We start from the raw sequence: 18422 nt of genomic DNA on the forward strand, positions 1-18422 counted from the left end.
GGGTGTAGCTTGGATGTAGAATGCCCATGAGGTCCATCCCCAGTACTTCAGAGATAGAGAGATACAGATAGATAGAGAGAGAAAAAGAAATGCCCAAATAGTAATTAACTAGTTTCCAAACTATCCTACTTTGGAAGTATCAAAACAATTTTCTCTGCAGCTTTAAAATTCCAATTTAAGTTAAACTACACATTAACTTATCCTTAATTTTCAACATCAATTTTCAGGAGAACCTCAGAAAGGCTAGAAAATAGAGTTATTGCTTTCTGAATGGGAATTATTCAGTAGTAAGGCAAAGGCTTGGCTTTATATACATTAGTATTTGTCAGTAACAGTCATTAATGTGATAAAAAAAATTAAGCTCACAAATTAGTTGTATACTGAAGTGACTTTTTATCCTCTAAAATCAGCTGGTATGTCTCTGAAATCAGGTTCTAATATATTTGGGGGGGGGTGGTACTGGGGTTCCTGGAAGCCCTTCTATCTCTGGGCTACACTCCCAGACCTATTTTATCTTTTTGAAACAGGGTCTCTTAAGCCAGTGCGGCTGGCTTCGAACCTGCGCATTCCTCCTGTCTCCCGGGGATTACAAGTGTGCACCACCACGCCTGGCTCTCAAGTTCTAATATTTTAAACTCTGAACTTACAAGACATTTAAATCAGAATACAGTATATGGAGCCTTTTAAATTAGTCACATTAAATAGGCATATGCTAGGCATGGTGGAGTTTATTAGACTGTTTCAGAATAAAAATTAAAACAGAACTAGGGGTGTAGGTCAGAGGCAGAATGTCCCTGGATTTAATTCTCAGTACCAGAAGGGAATACACACACACACAGTCAAGGATAAAAATTATTGTTAAATGCTTAAGGAAGTAAAAGAACAGTCATAGCAATAATATGGTCAAATTTTCTTATAAAAGTACTTTTTTTTTTTTTTTTTTTTTTGGTGGTACTGGGGTTCCTGGAAGCCCTTCTACCTCCGGGCTACACTCCCAGACCTATTTTTACATTTTTATTTGGAAACAGGGTCTCCTAAGCCAGCGCGCGCGGCTGGCTTCGAACCTGCGCGATCCTCCTGTCTCTGCCTCCCAAGCGCGGGGATTACAAGCGTGTGTCTCCACACCTGGCAATAAAAGTACTTTTTAAAGAATAAGAGAAAGAGCCAGGCATGGTGGCATATGCTTGTAATGCCTGCACTTGGGAGGCGGAGACAGGAGGATTGCACAGGTTTGAAGCTAGCCGCGATGGCTTAAGAGACCCTGTTTCCAAATAAAATAGAAAATAGGTCTGGGAGTGTAGCCTGGAGATAGAAGGGCTTCCAGGAACCCCAGTACCATGAAAGAAAGAAAAAGAGAGAGAAAGGGAGGGAGGGAAGGAGGGAGGGAGGGAGGGAGGGAGGGAATAAGAGAAAGTGAATAAAAAATTTACTCACATCATCAAGGTTTATTCAAAACTAAAAAATAAGCAGACAAGTAGAAAACTAACAATACTATTTCTCTAGTTACAGATAAAAGCATTCTGAATTATAAAAATTTTTAGTTGAAATCTATGGTGAAGGGAAAGCTTTAAAAACTGACTAAAAGACCTGGCATAGTGACACACACTTGTAATCCCAGCATTCTGGAGGCTGAGACAGGAGGATCGTGGTTCCAGGACAGCCTCAGCTACTCAGTGAGACCCTTTGCAACTCAGGCTAAGCCTTTGCAACCCTGTTTCTAAATAAAGAATAAAAATTAAGGCTGGGGGTGTACAGAAGTAGAATGCCCCTGGGTTCCATCCCCAGTACCCCCCCACACACACACACGAAAAAGGAAAAAGAAAAAACTGACTAACAACTTTAAATGTATTTTTCAACTCATATAAGCTCAACAGTCATATGATGAAAACTAATGTTCTATGGACACAAAATGAGCCTTAATAACTAGGAGACCACTGAACTATTATGTGCAAAAAGAATTTTAAGTCATCAAGCTAAGAATTAACTGAGAGTTTAAAAAAAAAAGAAAAAAGAGAACACATACTACAGGGGACAATAAGCAAATTAAACTGGATAAAAAAATGCAGTTCAGAGAAAGTGAAATAGATCATAGAGTACCTAAGATACTATTTAAAATTCCTCACTAAGTGGCTGAGGCTATCCTTGAACCTGAAATCCTCCTGACTTGGCCTCCCAAGTACTGGCAGTACATGTATGTGCCACTATGACTGGCTACCAAGAAGTGCTTCAAAAGCTATATGAATAAACAAACTTATATACCCACACAAGAGAACTGGAATTAAAAATATAAACAATCCATTCTGTCATGAAAAGACATGAAGTAATACTATTTCTAAGTGAAAGAAGTCCATCTGAAAAAGCTATGCAATATAAGATTACATCTATATAATATTTTTCAAAAGGCAACACTGCAGTGAAAATAAAAAAGGTCAGTGGTTGCCACAGGATGAGTGGAGGCAGAGATAGATATAGAAATGGAGGACAGCATAAGTACAACAGAGTGGAACTTTTTTATGATATTATTAAGACAAAAGCATAACATCACTCTTTTCAATAACAACTTAAAAAGAGATTTTAAAAATTCTCATCTCTGGCAGGGCATGGTAGCACACACTGGTAATCCTAGTACTAGGGAGACTGAAACAAAGGATCTCAGGTTCGCAGATAGTTCCAACAACTTAGGGAGATCCTGTTTCAAAAATAAAACACAAAAATAGGTCTAGTGGTGTAGCTCAGAGGCAGGATGCCTCTAGGTTCAATCCTCAGGACAAAAAACAAAACAAAACAAAACAAAACCTCATCTCTACATCAAAATCTTGATGATGCCTCTACTTTGCATTCAGATAAATCAGTCCCTATACTTAAGACCTTAAACTCTTCTTTCTCTCTGTAAATACTCTCAATTTTCTGTGATTCTCTCAGATGGATCTTGAGACATGTGCTGCCCATAATTCATGTCACACTCTATTGCACTTCATGGTAATTAAAACTTTACTATTCTTTTTCTCCTACTATATGGAACACTAATATGAGGTATTATAATGATCATAATGATCATATACAAGTAACATATACAAGATACTATCTGCAAATATAGCTGTCCATTTATGATCAGGTTATACCCTGCTAAACTGAACATAAGTAAAAAAAATAACTCTAAGTTGAAATGTATTTAATATACCTCACTTACAAAACATTATAGCTTTACGTAGTCTATTCTTTTTTATCGTGTTCATACCACCTATATTAACCTAAACATGGGCAAAATCACCTAACAAAAATATATTACAATAAAATGTGGAATAGCTTATACTGACTATACTGTATTGAAAGTGAAAACCAGAATGGTTGCATGGATACAAGAGAATATTTTGTAACCATGTTGGGATACAAAAACACAAAATAGGGCATGGTGAGCACTCTTGCTTGCCATCCCTGTACATGGGAGTCTGAGACAGGGGTATGTGGTTCACTGACAACCTCAGCTACTTAGTGAGACTCTGTAACTTGGTGAGACCCTGATTCAAAATAAGGGATAAAAAATAGAGCTGGCGGTATAGGTTGGAGGTAGAATGTCCCTGGGTTTCATCCCCAAGTCATGTTGCTGTCTTGAAACTACAAACTGCTGCCTCTGTCCAGTATCACAAGAGAGTCTAGTACAGCATATTCCCCAATGCAGAAATAGATAAAAATAAAAGTACATTTTTCTACCTACTGCCAATCACGCCTATAATTTCAGTACCAGAAATGCTGAGAAAAGAGGATTGCAAGTTTGTGGCCAGCCTCAACTACTTAGTGAGGTTGTCAGCAACTTAGTGAGACCCTGTTTCAAAACGAATAATAAAAAATAAGGATAGGGGTGTAACTCAGAGGTAAGAGGTGTTTCTGGATTCAATCCCCAGTACCACAAAAATAATTAATTAATTAACTAATTAACTAATTAAGTGTGTGTGTGTGTGTGTGTGTGTGTGTGTGTGTGTGTGTGTGTAAGTAAAAGAATGCATACTATCTGCAACTCAAGGAGACCCTCTTTCAAAATAAGAATAAAAAAATTGGGCTAGAGGTATAGCTCAGAGGTAGAAAGCCCCTAACCCCAGTAATGCAAACAAACAAAAAAAGTTGGAAGGTTGGGAGGTATGTCTAAGGTAGAATGTCTCTGGGCTCAATTCCTAGTACAGAAAAAGAAAGGAAAGAAATGAAAGGCAAGGCAAGGCTGTGTGGTTCCTGGGGAACTGCAAGGCTATGATTTTTTTCCCTCTTATCCTTTAATTTGTACAGTACCACAAGTTTTATGTATACCAGTCATATAATTATGAGTTAAACATATTTATGTTCACAGACTGAGTTACAATACAATAATCCTGTATCATTTAAAAGCTGACAAAACAGACTTTTACCTGAGCAGAGTTAGACAGCTGTTTTCTCCATGGCTCTCCTGTGATGCTGGTCAGGTTTGTGCAGTTATGAGGTAGAGTGAGTGTATTTTGCTGCAGGTAAGGCACATTTCCATTACTTCCACTTCCTGTTATATAATTATTGCCTACCAAAATAGTGTCTTTATGCCCTAGAGTTTTTGATGTGCCAAAAGGAACACAGCCAGCAGAAAAAGATCTGCTGGACAAAGGCTTTTCAAGACAAGCAGGGCGAACTTCAGGATGAGAGATGCTAGGTACTCTGGTCAGGGCTGCATGTGGTTGTTGGCTAGAGACAGAGTTGGTAGGCAGTGATGAGTCAGATATTGGACCATTAGGAATTCCAGTAGTTTGTACCTGAGCAACTCCTGTCTGTCTCATCTTCAAAAACAAAAAAGAAAACCTGCTTGTGTGATTCTGAAAATATATAATTGATACATTTATAATTATATTACAACATTACTTCTTTCTTGGTTAAGAAAATACACTTTAAAATATGAAAAACTATGTGCATTTGTAGATGTGATTCATGCATAAAAAAATGTTTCCTTCTGTAGTCAACAAAAGCAGCTAAAAACTATGGATTACAAATCATTATTTATATGCCTTTATTTCACCATGAAACAGAGAACTTCTGGCTTTCAGATTATCACATTTATGCCAAATCCTTTCAGTCAAATAATCATTAAAATATCTCACCTCAACTTGAGATAATTTGTTAATTACTAAATAATACAAACAAGCACTTAGAAAACAAATAAAATACTAGATAAATAATAAAATGCAAAAGTTTTATTCCAAATTAATCTTAAGATATTTTCCCTTAAAAAAAAAAAAAACTTTCTTTGGCACACACTTGTAATCCCCACACTTGGGAGGCAGAGACAGGAGAATCATGAAGGTTCGAATCCAGTCTCACTGGCTTAAGAGACCCTGTTTCCAAATAATAAATAAAAAATAAGTTTGGGAGTGTAGCTCAGAGGTAGAAGGGTTCCATACCCACTATCACCAAAAGAAAAAAGAAAAAAAAAAACCAACTTTTTTTTTTTTTTTGGTGGTACTGGGGTTCTGGAAGCCCTTCTACCTCCGGACTACACTCCAGACCTATTTTTATACTTTTTTATTTGGAAACAGGGTCTCCTAAGCCAGCGCGGCTGGCTTCAAACCTGTGTGATCCTCCTGTCTCCGCCTCCCAAGTGCGGGGATTACAAGCCTGCGCTACCATGCCGCCCCCCCCCCAAAAAAAAAAAAACTTTCTAAGTATTAAAAGCATAGATATACATTCAATTGAATAAACACAAACTACAAGATAGCATTAATATCCTCCAAAATAATATATTTTTTAAAATGTAAATGTACTGGCACTTTTTAGAAAGAATAAAATATTGTTCATACTTGTTGCATTAAGACAAATTGATTTTCCAACTGTTCTAGCATCAGTCGCTGAGCTGAATTTAAATTATCTTTATTTGCACGCAGCTGTTCCAAGTGCTAGAAGGAAACAACAATACAATCAAAATTTAAAAATAAAGATGGCAGCCCAGGTGTGGTCGCACACGCTTGAGAGGCTGAGACAGGAGACTCGCACAGGTTTGAAGCCAGCCTCAGATACTTAGTGAGGCTCTCAGCAACTTAGTGAGACCCTGTTTCCAAATAAAATATAAAATAGGTCTGGGAGTATAGCCCAGAGGTAAAAAGCCCCTGGGTTCCACCCCCAGTACCATCAAAAAAATAAAATAAATAAAAATAAAGATGGCAATAAAATATATGGCAATCTCTTAATAAAAAGACTTTAAACTCAAAAATAGCATTTAAGAGAAGATAGGGTTCCAGTGGAACCCAGAGGCTTTCTACCTCCAGGCTATACTACCAGATCTATTTCATATTTTACTTGGAAACAGGGTCTCACTAAGTTGCTGAGAGCCTCACTAAGTAGCTGAGGCTGACTTTGAACCTGCGCAATCCTCCTGTCTCAGCTTCCCAAGTGCTGGGATGACAAGCGTGAGCCACCACGCCCAGCAAGAATAAGAATCTTAAAATGAAATATCTCAGGAGTATGAAAAAGGTAGTAATGGCAAACATTCATGTGAAGAAAAGTTATTTTGTGTGTTTTACATGAACTGAATTGAGGAAACTAAAATTTCAGAACAAAACTTTTTTTTTTTGTGGTACTGGGGTTCCTGGAAGCCCACCTCCGGGCTACACTCCCAAAACTATTTTTACATTTTCATTTGGAAACAGGGTCTCCTAAGCCAGCGCGCACAGCTGGCTTCGAACCTGCGTGATCCTCCTGTGTCTGCCTCCCAAGTGCGGGGATTACAAGTGTGAGCCACTACGCCCGGCAAAACTTTTTTTTTTAATTTGACACTTTTGTATGCTTAACAGTAACTGACCTAAATACACAACAGGGTATTTGGTTAAATAAGGTATTAACCATGGAGAAAAAATTGAACATAATACAGCCAAAAATAACAAAGAAGCAACACAGAAACACCCAGAAAAATTTCCAAGGTTTTAAAAAATAAAAGAACAGGACTGGGCATGGTGGTGCATACTTGTAATCACAGTATTTGGGAGGCTGACATAGGAGGATCACAGGTTTGAGGCTAGTTTCAGCAACCTGTTTCAAGATAAAAAATAAAACAAAATAGAGCTGGGTGTATCTCAGAAGGAGACTACCCTGGGTTCAATCCCCAACATCCAAACAAAAAAGAACCCAGGTCTTAAAATATGCAAATATGAGTATGTATATATTATGTGTATATATCAAATATGTGTGCACACATTTTATATATGCATGACTTTAAATATATATATAGCCGGGCGTGATGGCGCACACTTGTAATCCCAGCACTTGGGAGGCTGAGACAGGAGGATCGCACAGGTTCGAAGCCAGCCTCAGCTACTGAGTGAGGCTCTCAGCAATTTAGTGAGACCCTGTTTCCAAATAAAAATATAAAAATAGGTCTGGAAGAATAGCCCGGAGGTAGACAGCCTCTGGGTTCCACCCCAGTACCACACACACACACACACACACACACACACACACACACACACACACAAATAAATATGCATACATATAAATCTGCCTATGTTTTTATTTTTAATATACAAAAAGAGCCGGGCGTGGTGGCGCACGCTTGTAATCCCCGCGCTTGGGAGGCGGAGACAGGAGGATCGCGCAGGTTCGAAGCCAGCTGCGTGCGCTGGCTTAGGAGACCCTGTTTCCAAAAATGAAAATGTAAAAAATAGGTCTGGGAGTGTAGCCCGGAGGTAGAAGGGCTTCCAGGAACCCCAGTACCACCAAAAAAAAAAAAATAATAATAATAATAATAATAATAATAATATACAAAAAGAAATCTATGACAAAGGCATATTGTGCATGCAAAATTTTTATCTCTAAAAGAAATATTAACAATGTCCTTAGTAAAGGATAGTTGGCTGGAAGAAAGAAAAGGAGCTTTTATTTTCAAACTTTCTTCCTTAACCACTTAAACCATTTATGACTGCTATTATTCTAAAAAATGTAGGCTCATCTTACCTGTGTACATACTAATTTAATTGATAACAAAAACACTTTTAAGAGTTACTGTGTAAAACAATCCTTATTACATGTAATGTTTTAAAACTGAGGAAAGTATGTAAAAAAATATTTCCTACCTGTAATTTCTGTGGTGTCAAATACCATGAATGAACCTGTTGTACTGGATGATGTGAAACAGTCTGACTATTATTCCAGTTATCAGAACCATTCTGAGAAAAATATATTTTAAAAATTAGTATTATTTGGTTAAATTCATATGCTAATAGCTATAACTAGTGAGATATCATACAACTAGGAGTTAGAATATTCACACACATATAGGTCTTTTTAAATATAATCTAAAATGCATAATCAATGTGTAAATCCATTAACAAAAAGGAAAAAGGCCAATATCTAAATCATGGCTCAAAGAGCTAGTAAAGTTTTATGCACTATTATCCAATGCTGGTAGGAAGAGATGGTAAATCTCTGCTAAAATTATACAAGCAGCAAAATGAATGAAATGACTAATGAACATAAACCCATATCTACCTTCTATATGATTCAAAGATTATGGGATAGGAATATTACTTCATTCTCTGATGTCCACAAGCTTAAAGTACAGGACAGTCACAATTTCAGAAGAATGAGAGTTTTATTTTCAGGGAGTCTTTTCCATATGGTATGTGTGCATGTGTATGTGAGTATTTGCTATACCTTTGCTGGAGGAGGTGTTCTTTTCCTCTTGGCTGGAGAGGGCAGGACTTCTACTTGGCTAGAAGTAATCATGTGTAGTGACAAGTAGTGCTGTGAAACTGATGTTTGAGTGAGGTCTAACACAGGTTCAGTATTTGAATCATGAGCTCTATAAGCCTAAGGATCACAGAAGTAAGATAAAAATATGGCTCTACACATTCTTAATTCATTCCTTTAAGATATAAATATATGCTGTTTAATTGTTAGAGTTATATAGACATCACTAATTGAAAATAAAAATAAAATGAATTATCAATTGAGAAATGTGTAGTTTTTTAAGAAAAATGTTTTAAATTCAATAAACCACTGCAGAGCAGTCACTTAAAAAAATCCCTTTCCAATGATGAGAACATACCCAGGTTAAACTGACACCCCCAAATTCCTTCCCTTATCTGAGGGAATTTTATTTGTCCTGAAATCTCTTGGCATTTAAAAGAAATTTTACATTAAAAAAAAGCCAATTTCACATTTAGTAAAATAGGTTTGATTATATACTATAGATTGGAAAGAACCCTTCAAGCTGGGCACCTATAGAAGATAACCCAACTTCTCACCTGCTGTGCTGTGTTCATGGCACCCTGCCTGGAGGTAAGCTCTGCGGGGATTGGTAGGCTCCATGCCTCCTCAATACTAGGAAGTAATTTAGTTTTATTCTGTAGACTACCTTGTGGAAGGTTACACAACTGAGCCTAGGAAAAATTATGTAAAAAGCAAATTTAACACATGCCTATTTGAGGAAGCCCAAGTCTACTAAATCTTTCTTAATGTTAGATGTATTTTTAATTGAAGTATAACTCTGAATTTGGATTTTAAATAGATGTTAAATATAAAGAAGGCAACTAGAATATACTTTAGAGAATCAGAACAAGCTATGCTCTGATTTTTAGAGCTCTTAGGAAAACTTCTTACCTTTTGAGGTACTTCTCATGAAATTTCAAGGAAAAGTAAAAGGTAGTGTTTGTGTTCTTTTCTTTAAATGTTATGACAACTTAAAATGTAAATAGCACATTGAAAAATGTGCATGCATATTAAATATAAAACGTAAATTAATATGCATTAACAAAATTTATGTGCAAATAACATGCATTGTGCTGAAAATTAAAAATAAAACAATATCACAAAGTATGAAAACAAGTTAACATCAAAACATCAAGAGACAAACTTTCTAGCCACTCTTTTACTGCCACTTATTATTGGGAAATTTGTGCCTTTTAAAATACGCTATTTAAAACTGTACCTGTAAAAACTTAATTCTTGCTGCAAGTGTAGAGGTACTACTACAACTTTTGCTTCTAGTTGCATTTAAGTAGCATTTAATGGCATCCTGAGGTTGGTTGCAGGATTCATACAATGTGCCTAGGTCCATCCAGGCAGCTGCATGCCCATGGTCCAATTGCACTGCACAAATATAGGCCTGCAAAGCATCCATAGGTTGATTTTGCTGTTGATACAGCACACTAGAAAAAGAAATAGAGAATCAACTGTCAAAAACTGACTGCTTACTTTATAAGATTACTACATCTTTCTTTCCTTTTTTTTTTTTTTTTTTTTCAGTATTGGGAATTTAAACCTAGGACACTCTACATCCATCCATGCTATACTCCTAGCCCATTTTTAATTCTTTATTTTGAAACAGGGTCTTAGAGGCCCTCCCTAAGTAGCTGAAGCCAGCTGGGAAGATCTTTCTGTCTTAGTCTCCCAGTACTGGGATTACAAGCATGCAACAACATGCTCGGCTTAAAATACTCTTTTTTTTTTTTGAGGTACTGGGGGTGGAACCCAGAGGCTTTCTACTTTCAGGCTGTACTCCCAGACCTTTTTTTTTTTTTAAACAGGGTCTCACTAAGTTGCAGAGAGCCTCACTAAGTAGCCGAGGCTGGCTTCTAACCTGTGCGATCCTCCTGTCTCAGCCTCCCAAACGCTGGGATTACAAAGGTGAGCCACGAGGTGTATTCATTTTGAGTCACCCCTTCATGCCAGTCTGGTATGGAGCTGTATTTCTATCTTTCTAATAAACTTCTTAAAAACAAAAAACAAAAAACAAAAAAACAAAGGTGAGCCACCATGCCCGGGATTGTACGTAAGATTTGTTTTTGCAGTTGTTGTACTGGGAATTGAACCGAGGGACATTCTACCTCTGATCTATACCCCCAGTCATATTCTATTTTTATTTTGAAACAAGGTCTCACTAAGTTGAGAGGACCTCACTAAGTAGCTGAAGCTGGCTGGGAAGATCTTCCTGTCTTAGTCTTCCAGTGCTGGGATTACAAACATGCAACAACATGCTCAGCTTAAAATACTTTTTTTTTTGTGTGTGTGTGTGTGTGTTTGGGGGGGGGGGTAATGGGGGTGGAACCCAGAGCCTTTTCTACCTCCAGGCCATATTCCCAGAACTATATTTTTTAAATATTTTATTTGGAATCAGGGTCTCATTAAGTTACTGAGAGCTTCACTAAGTAACTGGGGCTGGCTTCAAACCTGTGTAATACTCCTGTCTCAGCCTCCCAAGTGTGGGGATTACAAGCGTGCGCCATGCCCGGCAAAATACTCTAATTTTTATATATGTAAATTATATCTCCTTACCCTATTGAACACCATGTATCTGCACTTGCTTCTGACTTATCAATAGATTGCCGGTAAGATATAAAGGCATCCTGGACTTTCCCAACACTTGAATAACACCTATAAGGGAAAAATGTACACATAAATAAAATTCTGTTAATACTAAAATCAATGTATTTGACAAAATGACAGACTGTATATTTTAGGGGAAGTCAGGAAGTAAACATGCTAGTGTATATGATTGAGAGAGACAGAACACTCTCTTAAAAGTAAAGAGCTAAAGACACAAAAAAACTGCCTACTGGTAGTGACTTGTATAAGGAATTTAATTTTCCTTTCCAATCAATAATACAGAACAATCATTCTTTGTCATTTGTTTACTGGTTTGGAAAGGAAAATTAATTTATCACTATCAAATTGTGCTCTCTGTCACTAATTCTATATTATTTTGATATTAGTGTGTGTATACCCACATCTTGTATGATTTCACATATTATCATATTATATTATATTAGATAACAGAATACAAAACAACAAAAGTGTTTATCTTTAGTGACAAGGAACACTATGCTGATTAGCCTTACTTGTCAAGTATCTCACATATATGGCATAATTAGCTTATAAACAAAACATTTTAATCTAGCCTGAGATCAGCTTCTGGTTTTTTTTTTTTTTTTTTTTTTTTTGGTGGTACTGCGGTTCCTGGAAGCCCTTCTACCTCCGGGCTACACTCCCAGACCTATTTTTACATTTTTATTTGGAAACAGGGTCTCCTAAGCCAGCGCTCGGCCGGCTTCGAACTTGCGCGATCCTCCTGTCTCTGCCTCCCAAGCGCGGGGATTACAAGCGTACGCCACCACGCCCGGCTTGCTTCTGATTTTTTTAAGGCAAGTGTCATTACCACATTTTGTAGAAAGATTAGTAGGCTAAATTTGGGTAGATATATGCATACACACACTGGCCCAGAATTATAGATAAAGTAATGGAAATGACAAGAAAGAAAAAGGTGGGACAAAGAAATAAGCCTAATGAGTAATAATAATTTTTTTAAAGGGTGTTTGGTAAGGTGCGGGAATAATTCTCTTCCAAAGCTTAGTTTAGCTAAAACAACAATAAACAAATAATTACAACAAAAAACAATGGTAGAACCATTGTCAAAAAAAACAAAGTGGCTACTTTGATGAAAAACACCATGAAAAGGCTTTTAAAAATTCCAAAGAATGTGACAGGCAGACTTGAGTTATGTTCAATGGTGGCTCATGCTTATAATCCCAGTATGTAGGAGGCTGAGACAGGAGGACTGCAGTTCGCAGCCTCAGCTACTTAGTGAGATCTTGTTTCAAAATAAATAATAAAATAAATAGGGCTTGGGGTGTACGCTCAGTGGTAAAATGCCCCTGGGTTTCACCCACAGTACTGGGGGGAAAAAAACTAAAGCCAAGCACAGTGGTACATGCCTAAAATCCTAGTAACTGAGAGGCTAAGACAGGAGGACCAGAGTTCAAGGACAACCTCCTCAATTTAGCAAGACTCTTAGCCTTGCAAGAGCCTCTATTTCAAAAAAATAATTAAGCTGGGTGTGGTGGTGCACACTTTTAATCCCAGTAACTGCAAAGCTGAGGCAGGAGGATCACAGGTTTGAAGTCAGCCTCAGCAACTTAGGAAGGCCCTCTATAAGTTAATGAGACTCTGTTTTCAAATAAAAATAAAATCAGGCTGAGGGTGTAAATCAGAAATAGAATGCCCCTGTGTTCAATTCTTGGTGTCATAAATAAGTAAAACAAAAATAAAAAGAGGCATGTAGCTCAGAGGTAGAATGCAATCCTTAGTACCATACCAAAAAAAAAAAAAAAAAAAAAAAAAAAAAAAAACAACAACAAAAAAAACTAAACCAGGCCTTGTAGCTCATGCCATAATAATCCTAGTCTATGGGAGGCTGAAACAGGAAGATTACAGGTCTGTAATCAGTATCAGCAACTTAGCAAGATGCTGTTTTAAAATAAAGAATTTTAAAAAGGACATACTCCTTTTCCCCCTAAAAGATCTAGATATAACTTTGAAGTTAAAATAGCTTTAAGATTAGAAGCCTTAATTTAGAATTCATCCACATGAGGCTAAAGACCACAGGATGTATACAAAGGAGGGGTAGGAATAAATTGAAAGAATGGCTGATCTGTGGATTTTGTGAAATGTAACAATTACAAGTAAATCAGAAAAAGAATGCTATTTCAGAAAGTGCATGCAACCTGTTTGTAGAAGGGAGAAGAAATTTCAGACGACAGCAAAAATGTTAATAGGCTCAGGAATTAGAGAATATAAGGGTTGAGATAGGAAGCTTTTTCTTTTTCTTAATGTATTCACCAAAATGATAGACTATATATAAGAGAGAGGCAGAAAAAAAAGGTGTGTGTGTGTGTGTGTGTGTGTGTGTGTGTGTGTGTGTGTGTGTGTGTGTGTGTGTAGGAGAGGTGAGAAAGAGGCAGTTATGAAGTAGGAGAGAAGGAGAAACAGGAGAAGTGAGAGAAGAGATAACAAAATGATAATTTTTTAGTTAACACATCTCCCTAAATGCTGGGACAATAAGGAATATCATGCAGACAAACATTTTCACATTTTATTCCTAAAAAGTGAAATAGAAAGTGAATGCATTTCTTGAAATGTATTAGGCAAATGAAGTCATTCTTTTTCTAAAATGGAGTCAAGGAGTCAATAAAAAGAGGTCACAGAACTCTGCACCAGAAACCATTTCACAGAACAAACCCAACAAACAGCCTGCCCTATGCTAAAAGAGTTTTTACTTAGCAACTTATGACAGAACTGCTATGATGTACGTCCAACTTTAACCTTAAGACCAGTTTCAAAAAGTTATTGCTGCCACTTGGTAATCAAAGCTTGCCAGTCACTCTTTGGAAATGAAAATGAGCTATGTTCATAATTACTTGGTAAATTCTTTTATCCTAATAAACCAATAACTTTCCTTGGTTTTCCTGTACATATAGGTGTATCACTCATTTTTCATCCCCAAATGAAAGTTCCTCTATTGGTGCTTTATCTCTAAATTAGCATTTGACTCTGACAAGCTAAAGTACAGATGTACATTGACAAAATTTATCTTTAAAACATTAGATTTGGAATTGGGAGTCTAAATAAAACTGAGTTCTAGTTCTTTCTCTGACAATTACTACATAACCTTAGGGAAAACATAATATTCTTTTGGACTTAACTCCCATATTTTTAAAAATAAAAAGGTGAAACTAACCTGCTCCCTGCTCCCACCCAAATAATTCCCATATTTTTTAAAATAAAAAGGTGAAAACTAAGATGCTCCCTGTTTCCACCCAAATCTAACACTATGTAGTTCTGAAACTCTGTGAGGGCATTAACAGAATTAATTACCTGTGTTAGTATAAATGTAATAGTTTAGCCCTTTTTCACGTTGATATATTTATCTCAGTTGATAAACTAACTCAATGCTCCTGTTAGTAGTGAACAGAAAGACAATACATAAAAGTCTCAGAAACACTACAAATCCCAATGTTTCTTCTCTCTCACACACTTTTTGGTAGCACTGGGGATTGAATCCAAGAGATTCTACCTACAAGCTATACCCTCAGCCCTGTTTTATTTTACTTTGAAACAAGGTCTAACTAGTTGATGAAAGTCTCACACTGAAGTTGCAATCCTCCTGTCTTAGCCCCCCAGAACTGAGATTATAAGCATGTGCCACCACACCTAGCTAAATCCCAGTGTATCTCAAATCCTTATGATGAATTTTAATTATTCTTAAAATATAATTTTTACAAACTTAAATTTTTCCAGCAATAAAGCAGTTAAGAAGCTATTCAATGAAGGAGAATAAAAGAGTAATCAAAAAATTTTTAAAGAATAAAAACAATGATATCTAAAATGATAACCCTAAACTTCACAAACAGTTTAACATTTTCTGTCTGGGAAAATGAAAAAGTGTTCTGGCTCATTTGAAATATTTTATCCAAAAGGTTAAAAATAAAAATCACTACATTATTTTAAATGCAAAGAAGATCACTGTAAATATACAACTTGAAACAGTATGGCATTATTGACTTGTTAATTTTAAACATAGTTCACTATATCTTATTATAATAGTAACAACAATCACCATTAGCACTAATATGTGATGTCTTATTCTTGGCTTAAAATAAATCTTGTTAAATAAAAAGGATTTCTCATATATAAAACATAATACCAGAGGCCAATGTCTACAAATCACCCTTTCAGGTAATAAGATTTTTTTAGACTGACTGTATTATGACATACTAATAATAATGCTAGCTCTATTTATAAAGTTAGTTTCATAACTTCACTTATTCTATGTAGTTAACAGAGCCAATTTACTTAAAACACTTTGCTATACAATGAATAGCCAAGGAAAAGATTCATTTTCTCTAGAAACATTCAGTGAAAGAGAAACTTAAAATGTGAACTCTCAAGTATAAATAATAAACAAAGCTAAATAGACTACATTATAAACCTAGGAACACACTACAAAAAATATATATAAATAATTAAGTTTCCTATTAATCTTTATTATATCATTTACAGATTTTTTTGGGGGGGAGCAGGGTACTGGGAATTGAATCTAGAGACATTCTACTTTTGATATGTATATATTCACCCTTCTTTTTTTTTCTTTTTTTTTTTTCCGCGAGTCTGCAAATGGAACCCAGGGGCATTTGACCTCTGAGCTACATCTCCTGCCCTATATTTTATTCTTTATTTTGAAACAGGGTCTCACTGAGTTGCAAAGGGCCTCCCTAAGTAGCAGAGGCTGGCTGCAAACCTGGATCCTCTTGTCTCAGCCTCCCAAATGCTGGGAATACTAGCGTGCTCCACCACACCTGGCTTAAGTATTCTTTAAAAAAAGAAAACATCTAATGGTTTCTCATATAAACCCAGCTTTAGAAAAAATAATAATTGAATAAAAAAAATAAATAAATTTTATAGAACTAAACTTGAATATGATTGCTTCCCATTCTGAATATGATTACATGAGAAAATGTAATCAAAATGGACTATTCTAAAACTAAATGAGATACAATATATAAGTAAAATAAATTGGAAAAATTAAATGAAGAATATATCCTGTATAAAGGTACATAATAGATCTAATCAAACCCTCTTTATTTAATCAGTGAAACAAAAATAAAGAGCTCAAACAGTTTAAATGATCTATCACAGCCTGGGACAATGTGACCTGCCCTGTAATCCCAATACATGGGAGACTTAGACACAGCTTTGAGTCTAGCTTCCAGAACAAAGTGAGATCCTCAGCAAATTAGCAAGACACTGTTTCAAAATAAAGAAAGGGCTGGGGGTACAGCTCTGAGGTAGAATGGCCCTGGATTGAATGCCCAATACCATGAATAAATGCATTAATTAATTAATTAATTAATTAATTAATTAATTATTAAGTAAGCCTGTCAATGATTCCACAAATGTCACTGGCAAAAGCCAGGTTTGTTTTCAGTCCATTGATATTTCTACAACACTAAAATAAATTAAGTACAACACATATTCACACAAACATAAAATCTATAAAACTCTTTTCTCTTTTCAGTAGGTATATTTTGAAAAAAAAAAAAAAAAAAAAAGCAAGCCATGGTAGCTCATGCTTGTAATGTGTATACTTGGGAGGCTCAGACAGAACTGCAGGTTCATGTCCAGCCTCAGCTACTTAGACCCTGTTTCAAAACTAAAAAAAAATTTGGCTCGGGTGTAGCTTGGAAAGTAGAATGGCCCGGAGTTGAATCCCTAATAACCTAAAAAAAAAAAAACAACTAATTTTAACTATTCTCTATTTTGCCATATCCAAAGAACCAGTAGTAATTTATCTATTTTTTCTCAAATAAAAATACCAAGTAGAACTATACTTTGAGAGGTACAATTAATATACATGTTTCCTACAAAATCACCAAACAAGATTATTGTTGTTGATGTTGATAATGTTACTATGTATGTGTACTTGTTCATTCCTACAGATTAAAACCAGGGGCATTCTACCTCTAAGCTACACGTCCCATCTTTTTTCATTTTTTTTATTTGTAAAATTCTTTTGTTACTGGAGATTGAACCCAGAGGCATTCTACACTTCTAAACTACACTCCAAGCCCTATTTTATTTTTATTTTAAAACAGCCTGTTTAAAGCCGGACATGGTGGTGCAGGCTTGTAATCCCCACGCTTGGGAGGCTGAAACAGGAGGATCACACAGGTTTGAAGCCAGCCTCAGATACTCAGTAAGGCTTTCAGCAACTTAGTAAGACCTTGTTCTCAAATAAAATATAAAAAAAAATAGGTCTGGTAGTATAGCTTGGAGGTAGAAAGCCCCTGGGTTCTACCCCCAGTACCACCAAAATGATAAAAAAAAAAAAAAAAAGAAAGAAAAAGCCTGGTTAAATTGCCTATGCAGTCTTAAGCTTGCAGCTCTCCTGTCTCAGCCTCCCAAGTAGTGAGTATAAAGGCATGCACCACTGAGCTTAGCTTCATCAAGATTATAAATAGCATGAATTGTAAATATATGAAAAATGCATAAAACAAAATGAACAGTAAGTTGGAAATAGGATAACTATTATCTGACAGCTCTTTAAAACTGTTTTAAATGGTCTAAAAAATAACAATATTTCAAGACAGTTTAAGACAATGTGAAAACAAAATCTAATGAACAAAATAAATACCACAATGAGAGAAACCAAGTGCAACACAAGCCATCTTCACTTCCTAGGAATGTTACATTTAAGAAGAAAAGTATCTCTAATCATACTATATCAATTAACACCTTACTATTATATTAACTCTAGGAAGTCCAAGTATCTGGTCTCACCTTCCAAGAAAATACCAAGATTGGCCAGAATTAGGATCTGCCTCCAGTGACTTCTGAAGATACTGAATAGCATAACTTTCCTTGGTTGCTTTGTCTCCTACTTGGTCCATATTATGATGCATCCAACCTATAATAATAATAATAAAAAATTACAAGTATTTGCCCATCATTCTACTGCTATTCTAGTGTTGAGTATCATATAGACAGCAAAATATCACAAACCACAAATTTTCCTTTTCTAAATTTAATTTTGAAAAAGAAAACCCAATGATACATAAAAGATGATGAATAGACTTTTCCTTTAAATAGTA

General features: G+C 35.9%; 2 protein-coding genes across 2 annotated transcripts in view; both read right to left on the minus strand.

Moving 5' to 3' along the window:
- LOC308279535 (F-box-like/WD repeat-containing protein TBL1XR1) overlaps positions 1-18422 on the minus strand; it is a gene marked incomplete at both ends in the record, with an annotated part of 935328 nt that overhangs the window by 332370 nt on the left and 584536 nt on the right.
- The window catches only part of LOC308279544 (histone demethylase UTY-like), a gene marked incomplete at both ends in the record, with an annotated part of 146658 nt that overhangs the window by 30635 nt on the left and 97601 nt on the right, over positions 1-18422 (minus strand). Inside the window, 6 exons of the mRNA XM_080719671.1 lie at positions 4398-4793; positions 5808-5903; positions 8073-8165; positions 9929-10148; positions 11275-11373; positions 18112-18238. Of these exons, the coding sequence (XP_080575797.1) occupies positions 4398-4793; positions 5808-5903; positions 8073-8165; positions 9929-10148; positions 11275-11373; positions 18112-18238 (1031 nt within the window). The remainder of the gene's footprint in view (positions 1-4397; positions 4794-5807; positions 5904-8072; positions 8166-9928; positions 10149-11274; positions 11374-18111; positions 18239-18422) is intronic.

This window comes from Muscardinus avellanarius (genome assembly GCF_963383645.1).
Source record: "Muscardinus avellanarius genome assembly, chromosome: Y".
Taxonomy (NCBI): domain Eukaryota; kingdom Metazoa; phylum Chordata; class Mammalia; order Rodentia; family Gliridae; genus Muscardinus; species Muscardinus avellanarius.